We start from the raw sequence: 15,907 nt of genomic DNA on the forward strand, positions 1-15,907 counted from the left end.
ATAAAGGGTGGAAGTCAGCCGGCGCCGGTGATAAATCATGCTCCATATACTTCACATCAGGCCGGTCAAGATGGGGCTGCAAGTGGCGTTGGACAACCCCCTTTGCGAAGGAATTAGACGGAGCTTTTCAAGGATAATTGCCACATCACGAAAGCTATGGGTCTAGATCAGTATGAAGCGAAAAAAGCAAGGTTAGAGTTCAACTATGATGATATTGACAGTGTGGAAGAATCGGTTGGCTATTGTCTTGTAGGTTGTTTCATGGGAAGGCATTCGGGCAGAAACGGGGTGTGTATCATTGGCTCCAAATGGAGGATTCCCCATCGATATTTCATGCATAAAAGTGGATGGGTGATGTTCTGTTTTAACAAGGAAGAAGACAGGGAGACAGTGCTACATGGCGGACCTTATTTCGTCTTCGGTATTCCTCTATTCTTGAAGATCATGCCAAAATGCTTCATGTTTGAAGAAGATGGACGATATGTTTCAGCGTGGATACAAATACATGGGCTCCCTCCAGATTGTTGGTCACAATTGGTGTTAAGCAAAGTTGGCTTTGAGGTGGGCAAACCATTGTACACGGATAGCTTGACGCGCACGCGGGAGAAATTGGATTATGCACGGCTAATGGTGGAGATTCCTACCTTTGGAGAGCAAATCCATGAGGTTCCCATAACTCTTCCAACAGGGGTTCAAGTGGACTTGAAGATCATATATGAGATGACTCCTGCGTTTTGTCAAGAATGCAAAAAGATGGGCACCAAACTGAGACTTGTCAACGAAGGGAGGAACAGGTTGGACAGCGGCATACTCGGGCTGAGCACCAACCCCGAATTGATATAAATGCACATGATCAAGGGCGGCCACGATCTCAATCTGATAGGGGTTAAGGGCGGCAAAGAACAAGGTATCAAAATCGTACAAGACCGAGGTGGAGGTCAATGCAACAACAACCAAATGTTACGGTGTCGGAGGCTCAAGAAGGACTTGCGATAGTTTTGACATGCAGCCCTGTCCTGGTGGCTATTGTGCCCCCAAATGATGGACATGTTGAGCAGCAAGGTACGGGTACGAGAGTGCCACAACAGCCCACACAAGTGGTGGGGAGGAATGAAGAATTGCTAGCAAGAAGAAGTGGTCAATCGGCCACAAGATCCAGTAGTACAGCTGGCCTTTACAGGTGGGGGGAGTTCCTCCTCCTCCTCCTCTTCGTCATCAGACGCGTTATGTGATGGTATACCGGCTGGTGAGGACCGTTGTACAACATTGGAGACATCTATATCCTTTATAGTGCCTCCAGCTACCTTAGCAACTGCAAATGTGGACAATGGGAGTAGCACACTGGTTCCAACGGTTGGACGTACCCTAAACCCTAAACATCGGGCGCGAGCAGCTCGAAAAGGTGGACAATGAAGGTGGCTTCATGGAATATTAGGGGCTTCCACAAGCCTCTAAAGCATGGGGGAGTGCAACATCTTCTCCGGCAAAAAGACATTCAGGTTTTGGCGTTATTGGAGACAAAGTTAAAGGTTGACTCTTTAAGCCCAATTTTACAACGAAGGTTCTCAGGTATGGCGCATGCACATAACTTTGATTTTTCTAGTCATGGACGAATATTACTTCTATGGGATTCCCAGAGGGTGGATTTGGACATTCTAGTAACTACGGAGCAATATATGCATTGTCATATTCGTTGTTGTATTTCTGGCAGGAGCTTTCTGGTCACTTTTATATATGGGCTTCATTCTATTGTCACACGGCGGCCATTATGGGAGGTGCTTACGGATTTGGGGAACTCTATTTATGCTCCGTGGATGGTTATGGGGGATTTCAACACTTTTCTATCCATCGATGAAAAGCAAGGAGGGCACCGGTCACCAATCATGAAATGAGGGATGTGCAAATTTTTTCCCAAGCATGCGGATTTGTGGACCTTCGATCAATTGGAACTCGCTTCACATGGTCAAATGGTACAGTATCTTGTAAGCTTGATCGAGTTTTGGTTAATCCATTTTGGTTGATGGCAGATTTTGATGCATATGCAGAGTTTATGGCATTGGGTTGTCTCTCCGATCATTCTTGTGCCATAGTGCATACATTGGGAAAGAGTCGGTCGCCGAATCGATCTTTCAAATTTCTCAATATGTGGACATTGCACAAGGATTTTGAGGCGGTTGTAAGAGACTCATGGACAGCCCCAGCAATGGGGAATGCCCAATTTGTACTCAAGACAAAGTTGCTTCGCTTGAAAGGTTGTTTGAGGACGCTCAACAAGGAGAATTTTTGTCACATTTCGGAGCGTGCACAGAGAGCAAAAGAGGAGTTGGTGGTGGTTCAGAGGGGTATTCTTGATGGTGGTCCAGCACCTTTGGAGTATAGTAGTATTTGAAAACAAGTCAATCTCTTAGCCGAGGTGAAAAGACAATTTTATCAACAACGGGCCAAGAATGTGTATCTAAGGAGTGTGGACAAGTGTACCAAGTTCTTTCATGATGTGGTGAAGCGAAACAATAAGTGTAATATTATTATTACACTCCTAAAGTGAAACGGTGATCAAACGGAGAGTATAGAGGAGGTTGCGGAGGAGTTCATGGATTATTTTCATGGTTTGCTTGGACATGTTGGAGAGGGCAGCAGCTTGGGCAGCATGGACAGCATGGGTCGGACACTGTTGAGGAGCCAAACTGAGGATCTTTGCAAGCCGGTGGAGGTGGAAGAAATACGGGCTGCCTTGCACGACATTGGGAGTGGAAAAGCCCTGGGTTCGGATGGATATGGTTCAAAATTCTTTCTCTCTGCTTGGGATATTGTTGGTAACGATTTAGTTGCAGCTGTGCAGAAATTTTTTCAGGATGGCAAACTGCTCAAACAATGGAATCACTCCTTGATTTCACTTGTGCCGAAGGGCGATCATGCGGTGAGTGTTACGGATTTTAGACCAATCTCATGCTGTAATGTGGTTTATAAAATCATCTCAAAGATACTTGTTGGGCGATTAGCGGTGGTCTTAGAATTCTTATTAGACCCGGCACAAGTGGCTTTCATTAAGGGAAGGTCTATTGGTGACAACATCTACTTGACTCAAGAGTTACTTCGTAAGTATGCAAGGAAGCGGGTTTCTCCTCAGTGCATGATTAAATTGGATTTAAAGAAAGCGTTTGATATGGTTAATTGGGAATTCCTTCTTTCGACACTTGTTGATTTTGGTTTTCCCCAATAATTTTGTAATTGGATTAAGGAATGCATTACTACGGTTTCCTACTCTATATCTTTGAATGGTGGGGTGTATGGTTTCTTTAGTGGAAGGTGTGGCCTTCGATAACGGGATCCACTTTTCTCCTTTATTATTTGGCCTATGCATTGAGGTATTATCCCGAAAACTTCATGGCATTTCCACTTTGACTACTTTCCATTTTCATCTGATGTGCAAGGAGGTTGGTCTTACACACCTTGTATATGTGGATGATCTCATGCTATTTTGTTGTGCGGATGGGTCTTCTATGCAACATTTGAAGGATTGCTTGGATTTCTTTGGGGAGGTATCGGGTTTACGAGCTAATCCGCAAAAATCACATATTTTCATGGCCGGTGTAGAGGCTACTATCAAGAATCAATTACTTCAAATCATGGGCTTTCATGAAGGCTCCTTTCCCTTTAGGTACTTGGGCATTCCCTTAGCGGCGGAGAAGCTTCGTATTGCCAATTATGAGCCACTTTTGGACGCTATCACTCGAAGGATTAATGTGTGGCCCAAGCACACGTTATCTTACGCTGGTAGATTGAAATTGGTGGGCACGGTTCTTCAAGGTATGGTATGTTTTTGGCTATCTATGCTACCAATTCCAAGTGGGGTAATTGAAAAGATCAAGGCTATTTGTCGAAGTTTTGTGTGGTCTTCTAAGTGGTCTCCTATCTCTTGATCTAAAATTTATCTATCAAAGAAAGATGGAGGTTATGGTCTTCGGGATCTCCACGCATGGAATGAAACTTTGCTAAGTAAGATACTTTGGGACATACAATCTCGGAAGAATTCTCTATGGGTGAATTGGGTGCATCATCATTATGTTAAGAATGCAGATTTTTGGGCATAGAATGCAAAGCTTTCAGATTCTCCTCTAATTAAAAAACTTATTGAAATCTGAGACAAGATTATCCACAGCTCGAATGGTGTGGAGAGGGCTAATATGACTATGATAGATTGGTTTGTTGGTGGAAAAAAAGGGGTTTCTAATGCTTATCATTTTTTCATGCCACGGGGTTTGGAGGTAGCTTGGAGTCCGGTGGTGTGGAGGTCGGAAGTTCTGCCTAAACATCGGTTTATCTTGTGGATGTTAGCAAATGGGCACTTGAGGACCAAGGATCGCGTGGAGTATGAGCCTAACAAGTTGTGTGAGTTATGTCAACTTCATGAAGAAACCAATCACCACTTATTTTTTGAATGTCCCAAGGTTTGTGAGGTATGGGGCAAGGTCAAACATTGGCTCGGTATTGGGCAAAATGTTACTTCTTTTGAGGAGATGCAGTAGGTTCTTGGGTGGCATTACAAGAATGGGCGACGGAAAACTAAGGCATGCTACCTCGGCATCTCTAGCTTGATATACTATATATGAGAGGCACGAAATCGAAAGCGTTATCAAGGCATTATCCCAGATTTTGATTGAATTTTTTCGCAAGGTGCAGGTCCATGTGTGTCGGTTTGTAGATCTCAAGTCACGGTAGCATTCAAGCTGTCAGTGGCTCTGTTCCTGAGATGAGATTGATTTTGTGGTCTGTGGTGCTTTGTATGACCCGTAGATGAGCATGCAAGTGTTGTGATGTGTGGACATGTGGGGCTATGGTGTCTTGGTGTTGGTGGTGTCATGGGTTTGATATAGTTTCTTATGTGATAGGTCATATGTGTGTGTGCTCAACGGCTAGTGTTGTCTGGGCTATGATGCTGATCTTTTGATTGTACATTTAAGAGGTCTAATCTCTTTTATTTTATCTATATATGAATTATTTTTTAAAAAAAAAGAATGAAAGTTAATATCCCAATGTAAATAGAGATAAGAAAGATGATGAATATAATAAATGATGATAAATATAGAACATATAAAATTTGACTCATTATCCTTGCTAAATTGATCCAAACGTTGCAATTGATAATAAAAAATTTAAAAATGTGTCCTTTTTGATAAATATCAAAAAATTACATGCGCATTTTATTTAAGGATTATGTGATGTATTAACTTGCCGTATATATTAAATTATTTATTTATAAGTACTTACGAATATCCAAATCCATCTAACTAATCTTAAATATTTTCAATTACAAATGCCCGACATAATATAATTTAATAATAATAATAATAATAATAATAAAGTACTCAAATTTTACCGCGCACGAGGGATTCACGTGCGTGTGTGTGCGTTGCCATTCCTAGTCCAAGTAAAGTAGTTAACTCACGTGGCTTATTTCGAACCTTTTATTAAGTTTTGCTGTTTAATTTGATTTCTTTCTTCTCCGTCGTCGTCGTCGTCGATCGTCACTGGAAGACTGTTCAGTCGGCGAGGAGATTTGACGCGACGCCCTCGATGTTTCTCCAAAAGGTACGGCCTTTCTGATTTGGTTTGGGGATTTACTTCGTCGAGAACGAACGAACGAACTCCTCGTTCGCTGAGATTGGATCTGGGTTTCAGGCATGGAGGACGGCGGCTTTCGGGCTGTACGGGTTCACGCAGTTCACGAAATCTGGCTTCCAGTAATTTCTCGTCTCAAAACTCTTCCTTTGTTCTGTTAATTTGCAGACATTGTTCTTGCTGGCTATTTGATTTGGGTCGCATTTCTACTCCTTTTTTTTGCTCCGTGGAGAACATGAATTTCGTTCTCTAGGTTAATACTGGAAAACTTCCTCCAAGTAATACTAGGACGATGTTTTCATGTTGTTTTTGTGACGTTTTGATCGAGTGAGAAATTCCATGAATTTCCTGTAAAATAACAAGCTAAATGCCTCTGAAATAATCCCGGCCAGGCCTGTTTGTGCGCTCTATAAGTGTAAATTGAAAGAAAATGCTAATTTCAGAGTTGTGGCTGTCTTTTTTTCCCCTTCTGGACCATCTTCGTCTGTGGTATATAACATGGGGATTCTATTTCCTGAAACATATTCAACGTGATAACCTCTTTGGTCGAGGATTTTACCATGATCAAAGTATAAATCATGTATTATCTTTGCAAGAATGTCACATTAGAAGTTTCCACTAATTGAGACATTGTGATGGATAGTGATTATCCTACGACTAATATTGATTTCGTTGATCGACTGCGAACATCGGAAATCAATTTTCTAAAATTTATTAATTCGGAAGAATATCAGAAGATAAGGAAATAAATGGCATTGTCGAAAATTGTATTAAACTAAAAATTTTTCTTTAAACATCAACTAACAAGATGCTTATATAGAATCAAATCCTAACTTGTACAGAAAGAAACGAAATCCTAATAGAAAGGAAAAATTCTTAACAGACTCGAAATCCTAAAAATCCTAAATGAACATAAAATTCTCAAATATGAAAAAATTAAAATTTTCAAAATTACTCAAAATACTAAAAACCCTAAAAATTATTAAAAATAAAAAATATCAAAAATAATAATAAAATTCTTCGGATCCTCATACATCAATCGCCCCAAGTTGAAAAAACTCGTCCTCGAATTTAGTGTAGTATTAGGTGGTCGCCCAAGAAGATTCATAATTTCATCTTAGAACTTAAGTATGTCCTTGTAACAGTTGACAAGTAGAAGCACTTCATTTTTCAACTCAATTAGTCTTTGCCCTGACTTTTTCATAGCCTTTCCACTACTATCAACTCTTCATTGAGGTGAGTCAACATATAAATCTCCTTAGCATAATTTCTAATTGTTCAATCCTCAATAATCCTTGCATTTGCTTTTGAATCAATGCTACAATTAGAAAATAGTACTTTCAGAAGAGGTTGCAAATTTGCAAAAGGGAGTGGTCCTGCGCCAATATTTTTCATGCAATAGCCACTAGAACTCTAAGATTTTGAACTTAAAAAAACTGACAGTAGCATTTTAGTCCCTGAATTCTCGACGAACTTGAACGTGATAAACGGTAACTTTTGTTTGTTGGGCTCATCGGTCACTATGAAGCACAACAATATAAGGCGGTCTGCATCAGTAGCCTTGGGTAGGTTGACCACCCTCGACACTTCCTCAGGATCTAAAAATTTCAGACCTAGAAGATCTGCGAGATTGAGTTCTTAGGGTTCATCGTTAAGGACGCAGCACCAACAACCCCAAAAAAGCGTTGCTTTTCACCAAAGCAAACAACAGCAAGAATCTCATGCTTCGATTCATCATTCAGAACCACATCAATGCCACACTGCCTTGCTACCGCAACATGCCACGCTCGTTCCCAAAGTCAAACCCAACTTCATCGACCTCATTATCATTATCATAAAGTGCCTCGTTATATATGTTGTACAATCAGCTTCCTTCTGAGGGGAGATCTGCAGCAATGGCTTCCAATAGCTCTTTCCGCGATGCCGGAAAGACTCGGACTCGAGCGTGTTCGGATTTCTGTGCTTGAGCAGTATAGTGCGGTATTTGTATGCGGTGGTACTCGGACGAGTCGGAGCAGTACCCTGTGGTACTCAGACAAGGCGGAGCGGTACTCGACGGTACTCGGACGATGCGGAGTAGTGCTTGGCGGTACTCGGATGAGGCGGAGTAGTACTCGGAGGTACTCGGCCGAGTTGGTGCAGTACTCAGAGATGCTCAAACGAGGTAGAAGAGTACTCGGCAGTACTCGGACAAGTTGGAGTTGTATTGGGTCGAGTCGGAGCAGTACTTGGATAAGGAAGAGAAGTACTCGACGTTACTCGGCAGAGTCGGAGAAGTGCTCAGCAGTACTCGGACGATCCGGAGCACTACTCGGTGTCGAGGCCTGGGGTTTCCACAGTGTCCTTAAAATAGATTCGTCCCCTCTTAAGTGCTTTCAAAGGTGATGGACGACTGTTTCCCAGGATACAACGACAAGACCGGCAAAACGATCAAGCACAGATCGTTCCCGCGAACCGATTACACCCAAAGGTTATCACCGGAGAGGGGAAGCAGGGATCGAGAACACTCTTACTGTGGTTTCAATGCCAGGTAATTAACTCGTCCATTCACCGCAGCCACCATTAATTTATACGTTACAAAAAATGGAACGGGATAGCAAAATGTTGGTTGATCCGCTTGGGCAAATTATGCCCTGATCGGTCATACATTCGACTTGCGCAGGTCGCGCTCGCACACGAGTCACCTTGCGGTTAGTGCAATCCGGCCTTGGATTTGCACCCCTGCGCACCCACGCGTGAGAGAGAGCCTCTTCCCATGCATATGTTCATAACATTAATGTTTGTGATACATTATAAACCAATTAAATTGCCCCTCAACTACTAATGTGGGACTAAACTCCTCCATATGAGGGTCTTCTCCATCCTTCCATTTCCTTGTTTCCATTCACATTTCCAACAATATATTGGCTCCCCAATTGACTCTGTCTCGTTTTCGTCATGCTGAATAAATTGAGGCACCGAATCAATGCAAGGTGAGGATGGAGACTGGGGCTTCGTCGATAAATAAATCAGGTTGCTGATTGTCATCAAACAAAGTAAGTTTTTGTTCTTCGATCAACACTTCGTCTAAGCCTATCTCCTCTTCGTCGGCATCGTAATAAATTGGATCACCAAATATTTCGATCTCGTCGTCGTCTCCGCCGCCTCTTGTGATCGAACGATTGGGAGAGTAGGATTGGTCGTACTCGATGTTGTCGAGGTTCGCATCTTCATGGTTGTCTTCACCGCCGTAAAAGGAAGGGGATGTAGAGGCGTTATAAAATTGGTGTTCTCTCAAAGATGTAAGTGGGGAGGCGGTTGATCCCGAATCCCTCAAAACCAACTTGCACTTCGACATCTCTCCTCGATTGGAAATTAATGATTTTTCAAAATGAGAATAAAGGAACTTACGACCTTTACGATCTTGTGCCGCTAGACGCTGGAATAACTTTGTGACCTGTCTCTATAACTCTTAAAGTATCTCATCACGAGTGTTATGATCACGATGCTAGACTTCCTCAATCGGAACCTACCTTGTCACGACCACAACGACGATCCATCGGATCTGCGAGCTTTGATACCAACTGAAGTCGGGCGGGATAATGATTATCCTGCGGACAATATTGATTCCGTTGATCGACTGCGAACGTCGGAAATCAATCTTTTAAAATTTGTTAATTCAGAAGAATACCAGGAGATAGGGAAATAAACGATACTGTTGAAAATTTTATTAAACCAAAAACTTCTCCTTAAACATTAACTAACAAGATGTTTATAGACTCAAAATCCTAACTTGTACAGAAAGGAAAAAAATCCTAATAGAAAGGAAAAATTCTTAACAGACTCGAAATCCTAAAAGTCCTAAACAGATTTAAAATCCTCAAATATAAAAAAATAAAAATTTTCAAAACTACTTTAAATGTCAAAAATCCTAAAAATTATTAAAAATAAAAATTATCAAAAATAAATAAAAATTTTTGGATCCTCCTACATCACATTGTCAGAGTAAGAAAGGTCCTGCTAGAGGATCTGGTCGCCCTACTGAGGCCATCTAGTTATAAATGAGGCACCAAGTGGTTGGTTATTGAGGATTCAAATTGAGCTGAGTCTGAGTCTGGAGTAAGGTCGGAATCTAACCACAATGTCAACCCCCATTTGGAATCAACTCTTATTAGTTTAGTTGTGAGTTGACTTCAAGAAGTCATGAGAAGTTAAGATGCATTTTTGTCAATAAAATATTGGTGTAATTCTATTATTAATCTTTGATGAGTTTGACAAGTTGGTTTAAACCAACAAGTCTAAGTAGTGTCTTAGCAAGCACATGAAATCAATTATATCAATGCTAATAGTTTTCAGAGAGTTCAGATCAAGAATTTCTATCAGTTGTTCTCATGAGATCAACTGCATATTCCTTGTTGGCATTGCTGAAATTAATCTTTATTATTAGGGAGCATTCCAAAAGATTCAAAGAAGAAGACATGCAAGTTCAGATGGAAGGAAAAAATTGCATGGTTACAGGTGCTAATTCTGGTATTGGTTATGCAACCGCTGAAGGTCTAGCTTCAAGGTAAGGATGTATTTCATAGTTCAAAGTGTATTTTTATCACTTGTGATTGTAGATTGCTTTAACTTGGCAAATGTTCATCGGCATATAATGTCTCACATCATGTTAACAGAGGTGCAAATGTCTTTATGGTTTGCCGTAGTAAAGAAAGGGGAGAGGCTGCCCTGTCAAAAATTCAGTCAACCACTGGTAACCCAAACATCCATCTGGAGGTATTCCATCACCTTTCTGTATGTTTTATGTTTCAGTTGTGCTTTTCCACCGGTGACTGGACTATGAAGCAAAGCACTTTATTTCAGAAAATGAAACATTTAAAGGAATTTATCCTCTTACTCTATGCTGAGTGAAATCAGTACCTTTTCCAGGGCTTGAATTGTCTCAATTTCTTTATTATGACACACTTTTTTATTTTGCACAGGTCTGTGATCTTTCATCCATAAATGAAGTCAAATCATTTGCATCTAGGTTCTCTACAAATCAAAAGCCTCTTCATGTCCTTGTAAGTGTGATGAAGTAAATGTTATCGTAGCTGACAACTGTGGTTCTTCAAAATTCTCATATATCATTCAAATTATGATAAAAACGATGGAAGGAATTGAACTATCTTGCTAAATTTTTCTTAGTTATCATCCATGCTTTGTAATAGCACCTTTCAGTTGACAATAGTTTATACACATACATCTAGTTGTATGCCAACTTTCTTGAACTCTAATAGTTTATACACATACAATCACATTGATAAATGTTATAGGAGGTATAAATGCATATGAATTATATGGCTGATTGGGATAATATGTATTTCAGGTTAACAATGCCGGCTTACTAGAGCACAATCGAGTGAATACACAAGAAGGGTAATCACCTTCCGTATAAATGCTGATATATATTACCTTTGACATATCTCGAAGAAAACATTTACTTGCTTAACATTACTGTTCTCAACCAGATTGGAAATGAACTTTGCTGTTAACGTAGCAGCAACTTACACATTAACAGAGTTGATGATTCCATTGTTGGAAAAAGCTGCTCCTGATGCTCGAGTTATAACAGTTTCATCCGGTGGGATGTACACAACACCTTTGACGACAGATTTGCAGGTAACCTTTTTCCAATAGATGCATTGATTTACTTTCAATTTGTGAATCAAGAAGATGATACTATTATTATGTGCCATCTTGCAGTTCAGTGAAACCAAGTTCGATGGCACACTGCAGTATGCTAGAAACAAGAGAGTTCAGGTTTGTGAACATTGATGCTAAATTACACTTCCTTTTGATATCAAAATAAGTTGTTATTCTCTTTGCCTTCCTTCTTTCTGTTGTTTTAGGTAGCAATGACTGAAAAATGGGCTGAAACTTATAGCGAAAAAGGCGTTGATTTCTATTCGATGCATCCCGGATGGGCCGATACGCCTGGTGTAGCTAAAAGCTTGCCTGGATTTTCAGAAAGGTAATGGTTTGCTTTAGATGACTCCTCACTGTGCCTGCATCTGCATTTGTAAGACATGAATTGCTCACGATCATATGTTTTTCGATATGCCAGGCTTTCGGGCAAACTGCGAACAAACGAAGAGGGAGCAGATACTGTCATCTGGCTGGCTTTGCAACCGAAAGAGAGACTAAAATCAGGTGCCTTTTATTTTGACCGAACGGAAGCTCCCAAGCATCTGCGACTTGCTGGTACAGCTACTTCTCATGTTGCCATCGACGCCATTGTTAGGGACCTCCGTTCCTTGTGTGATCTACATTGATACTTTTGCATCTCCATGATTGTTCCAAGTCTTTTGTGCTTCAATTGAATCCATCACTCAATAATCTCTTTTTTCACATCCTTTTGTTGTACACCAATTATATATATACTTGTGGTTAAACCATAAATAGTGGCACTTGGGTTAATCCTTTTGTTCCAAGGGTTAATCCTACAGCAATCGTTTGTTTAAAGGGTTAATTGATTTGAATAGGCAACTTGTACTAATATGGGACTTGTTCTTTGTAATCGGGATTTTTAAAAATATTTTATATGATATATTTTAAGAAAATTATTTTCTAAAAAATTATATTTAAATATTTTAAATATATAACAGTATTTTTAACAAAAATTATGATAGAATATATATTACTTTGCCATTTGCTATTTATTATATTTTAAAAAATATTTTTTTTAATGTTTTTTAAAATTTATATAATTCCTCTAAAATTACATGATGACACATTGTATACAATGGGTTCACATCCATGTAGTTGAGTGTGTCATGTTGAGTTTTGGTTCATGCTTATATTTTTCTATATTTTTTATGTTTATTTTAAAATTTATATAATTCCTCTAAAATTATTTCATGAGTTTGTTTAGGCACATAAAACACTTCGGACACCGCATTTAATTGCTTAGCTTAGTGAGTCATAGGTTCCCATGACTTTACACAAGAGCATTTATGACCATTTATGACCAAAAACACCCTTTAGATTCACATTTTTTAAAACACTACTATTTTGATTTTGCCATTTAAATTTGATTAGATATCTCAAACTTTTATTTTAAAAAAAAAGCAACTCTTCGAACGTAAATCATCATTTTTTTTCTTTATATACATGTTAAAAAGTCTTTAAACTCTAACATTTTTATTATTCTTTTAAATTCTTTACCACTCCATCACACCAGTTGAGACTCTCAAACTCTTATTCGGAAACTAATGAGGGGTAAAATAAAATTTTCATAAATATTGATGGTTTCAGAGTAAATTTTTTAAATGTTATTTAATTCTCTTCCCTTTCATCCAGAGCAGCCTTCAGGACTCTCTCCGCCTCCTCCCTCCCCTCCTCTGTTTCCACCACCAACTCCACCGTCAATTTCTCGCCGGCGAACTTGGTTCGAAGTGCTGCTGCCTCCACTCCCTTTCTCTTCAAGCCTCGAAGAGCAGAAATCACAATGCCAAACGGCGACGCGGACTTCACCTCCATTTTGACCTGCTGGGACTCCTCGGCCTTCCCGCGGTTCATCAGCTCCAGCTCGCGGCTCCGCCGCCACAGCCTCTCCCTCTCCCACCGCAGCCAGATCAAGTAATCCGTCGCCGACTGAACGATCGAGATCTTATCGCCCTGCAATAGAGGAATTGCGAGGTTTGAATTCGAAGAAAATTTTTTAAGAAAGATGGCACCTTTGATCCACGAGGGAGCAGAGAATGGAGGTCGGCGTAGCTCTGGCTCATCCTCTCCCTCCTCTGCCGCTCCCTCATCATGTGCTGGAACGCAGGGCGGCGGCCGCCGTTGCCCTCCGACATTGATTCCTTGGCGGAGATCCTCCGCCTGCTTTCCGCCGCCATGGACTGCCGGAATCGGATAAATCTCCGGTGGATATTTTCCTCCCCACAGCTGCCTATTTCTTCGGCGGGAGAGCATCTACTGTACTCGACGAAAGCGGAGGACGGCAAAGCTGGAACCGAGAAGAACGCGTCGTGCGGCGCGGGAAGCGGTGTAGATAAGGCCCAGAACTGGATGGAGGAGGAGGACGGCAACATCGCCACCGGAGCCGATTCGAGGAGAACGAACGCGTCGTGCTGAAGCGCAGGAGGAAAGAACAAGGCGTTATCCCCGCCGGCGCCGCCTACACTTTCTCCGACAGAGCATCCTCCGTACTCCGCATAGGCGGAGGGCGGCGACGGCGTGATCGCCGGAGCCGACTCGAGGAGGATGAACGCATCGTGCACCGACTCCGACGCCGGAGATAAGGCCCAGGAGAGGATTTCGAGGTGCTCGTCCTCTTCGCAGAAAGGGAAGGGGCGCTTGCCTTTGGGATCGCCGTCGTCATCCATGGCGGGACTCTGTTTCTTCCCGCGGGATTTTTAAAACGCGGTGAGATAAGTGTGAACGGACAAGGTTGACTTAAGCCAGAGAGGCAATCTAACAGGACAGCTGTTCGGGGAATCAACAGGGCACCTGTTTGACCGATCGGGTCAATTTCCCATTCAGTTGTTGGTCTCATTCAGTTGTTTTGCATCGGTAAAAAATGGAAGATTTTATGGCATATTTATAAGAATTTTTCTTCAAATGGGGAACACAATCAAAGGATGCTAGGCATCTGGATTGGCCGCCGTATGCGCTTCCGATTTACCCTGGTGGTCGGTGGGAAACTTCCGTGGGACCGGACCGACCACCCCCAGAGATGTGGCTACTGGGATTATCATTTTTTTTGTTAAAAAATGAAAGATTTTTCTTAACAGTTGAGATCCTTGTCGCAATAGACTTCTATCATAAATTTATGACGAAAATTTAGACTATTCAATTTTAAAATCAACGGTCGATCGCTAAACCCCTAAACCTTAAATCCTAAACCTTAAACCTTAAATCCTAAACCCTAAATCATAAATTCTAAATCATAAACTCTAAAGTAAATCACTCATTCAATTTACGACCTAGATTTAATCTTAACTTTAAAATTGAATGGTACAGATTCCGTCATAAATTTGTGACAAACAGTTTTTTTTTCCTTAAACGTGTGTTTGCCTTTTTATAAATTTATAAATAAAAAAAAACAGGGACAGCACGGTCCAGAAGAATGTCAACTCAAATCGGCAAAAACAATCGGACATTTTGCCGGTTCAACGAGATTTCATTTCTTCAATCCTCTAATATTCCAATGGTCGTTCAACGAGATTTCACATACTTTTTTTTTCTTAAATTCATTCAAACCCATTAAATTAAATCCGAAAGTGAATAATTAAATCCCACAAAAAAATTTCAAATCTAAAAAATATAAAATAATTCGATATTCACCCTCAGACTTTCTAAATATAAATGGATAAATATTCTTATTAGGAATTGACTATAGACGTTCTTGTTTACGCCAATCCTATCTCCTGAGGGGAAAATTTTTTTGAACAGTCTGTCAAAAATCAATACAAAATATTTTTATAGTAAGGTGACAAAAAGTGATTATGCTCACTTGGAGCATCTAGTATTATCAACCTTATAGTTAGATACAGATAGATAAATCAGATATCGAATAAATTCATAAATAAGAGAGTATTTCATAGTTGCTACGATTCAACCCTTATTATATAGTGGTAATTTTACCACTTTCAACTAGTTCAACTACGCCTTGGAATTTAAAATTTTTATATAACTTTTTAGTAACTATTATAATATTATATTAATTATTACAGTAATTATAGCAGCTATCTAAGTAACTAATAATTATCTAAATAACTACTATAATAATATAATAATATTATATTAATTATTACAATGTTATAATAGCTACTAAATAAATACTATAAAAATTTTAGATAATTTTGATTAAATTAAAATTATTCTAATGGAGTTGAAATAATTTTGAACAAATTAATAAATAATATTTTAATATAATAATATTGATTAAAATAAAATATTATATTTTATCACATTATAATAATTAAAAAATAATTATTACAACAACATTAAAAATAAAGATATTTTTGAAATAAAAAATATGATAAAAAAAAGAAAAGTCTATTTGATGATTCATGAAATGTGAAACGTCTTTTTTTATTTTTAAAATGATCGTCAAAACTCCAAGGGGTATTTAAGATATACAACTATGAAAGCTAAACTAAAATTTCTCTCTAAAATTAATTTCACCAGATTTTTATGTCTTGTTTTGCTTAAATGGGATGGATGAAGGAAAATAAAATGTAAATATCTAAATACGGCAGTAAATAAACCAAATTAAACAGAATGATCTTATCAAAATTATTCAAACTTGTTTATTCCT

General features: G+C 39.6%; 2 protein-coding genes across 2 annotated transcripts; one reads left to right on the forward strand and one right to left on the reverse strand.

Annotated features, from left to right (window-relative positions):
• Positions 1–5,498: 5,498 nt before the first annotated feature.
• Positions 5,499–12,072, forward strand: LOC141846409 (uncharacterized). The gene is made up of 10 exons (XM_074734442.1): positions 5,499–5,589; positions 5,680–5,741; positions 10,046–10,165; positions 10,275–10,374; positions 10,581–10,661; positions 10,967–11,016; positions 11,109–11,259; positions 11,344–11,400; positions 11,490–11,611; positions 11,705–12,072. The coding sequence occupies exons 1-10, from the start codon at positions 5,575–5,577 to the stop codon at positions 11,910–11,912; spliced, it is 966 nt and encodes a 321-aa protein (XP_074590543.1). The 5' UTR covers positions 5,499–5,574; the 3' UTR covers positions 11,913–12,072.
• Positions 12,073–12,827: 755 nt separating this feature from the next.
• On the reverse strand, positions 12,828–14,045 carry LOC141846796 (transcription factor bHLH92-like). The gene is made up of 2 exons (XM_074734857.1): positions 13,317–14,045; positions 12,828–13,257 (listed from the first exon to the last, which is right to left on the reverse strand). Exons 1-2 carry the CDS (start codon positions 13,968–13,970, stop codon positions 12,916–12,918), a joined length of 996 nt encoding a protein of 331 aa, XP_074590958.1. The 5' UTR covers positions 13,971–14,045; the 3' UTR covers positions 12,828–12,915.
• Between the last annotated feature and the right edge of the window lie 1,862 nt (positions 14,046–15,907).

The sequence above is a fragment of the Curcuma longa genome, chromosome 15 (assembly GCF_044706935.1).
Source record: "Curcuma longa cultivar G26 ecotype Majalengka, Jawa Barat chromosome 15, ITB_CL_G26_1.1, whole genome shotgun sequence".
Classification (NCBI taxonomy): Eukaryota; Viridiplantae; Streptophyta; class Magnoliopsida; order Zingiberales; family Zingiberaceae; genus Curcuma; species Curcuma longa.

What these genes read in the sequence shown, in the direction of transcription:
- LOC141846796 (XM_074734857.1), bottom strand. Translation starts at nt 13,970, where the DNA reads ATGGATGACGACGGCGATCCCAAAGGCAAGCGCCCCTTCCCTTTCTGC. An exon ending in TGCTCCCTCGTGGATCAAAG is followed by an intron (nt 13,258 to 13,316) that starts GTGCCATCTTTC and finishes CCTCTATTGCAG; the next exon opens with GGCGATAAGATCTCGATCGT.
- LOC141846409 (XM_074734442.1), top strand. An exon ending in GCTGAAGGTCTAGCTTCAAG is followed by an intron (nt 10,166 to 10,274) that starts GTAAGGATGTAT and finishes TCATGTTAACAG; the next exon opens with AGGTGCAAATGTCTTTATGG. An exon ending in CTAGAAACAAGAGAGTTCAG is followed by an intron (nt 11,401 to 11,489) that starts GTTTGTGAACAT and finishes CTGTTGTTTTAG; the next exon opens with GTAGCAATGACTGAAAAATG.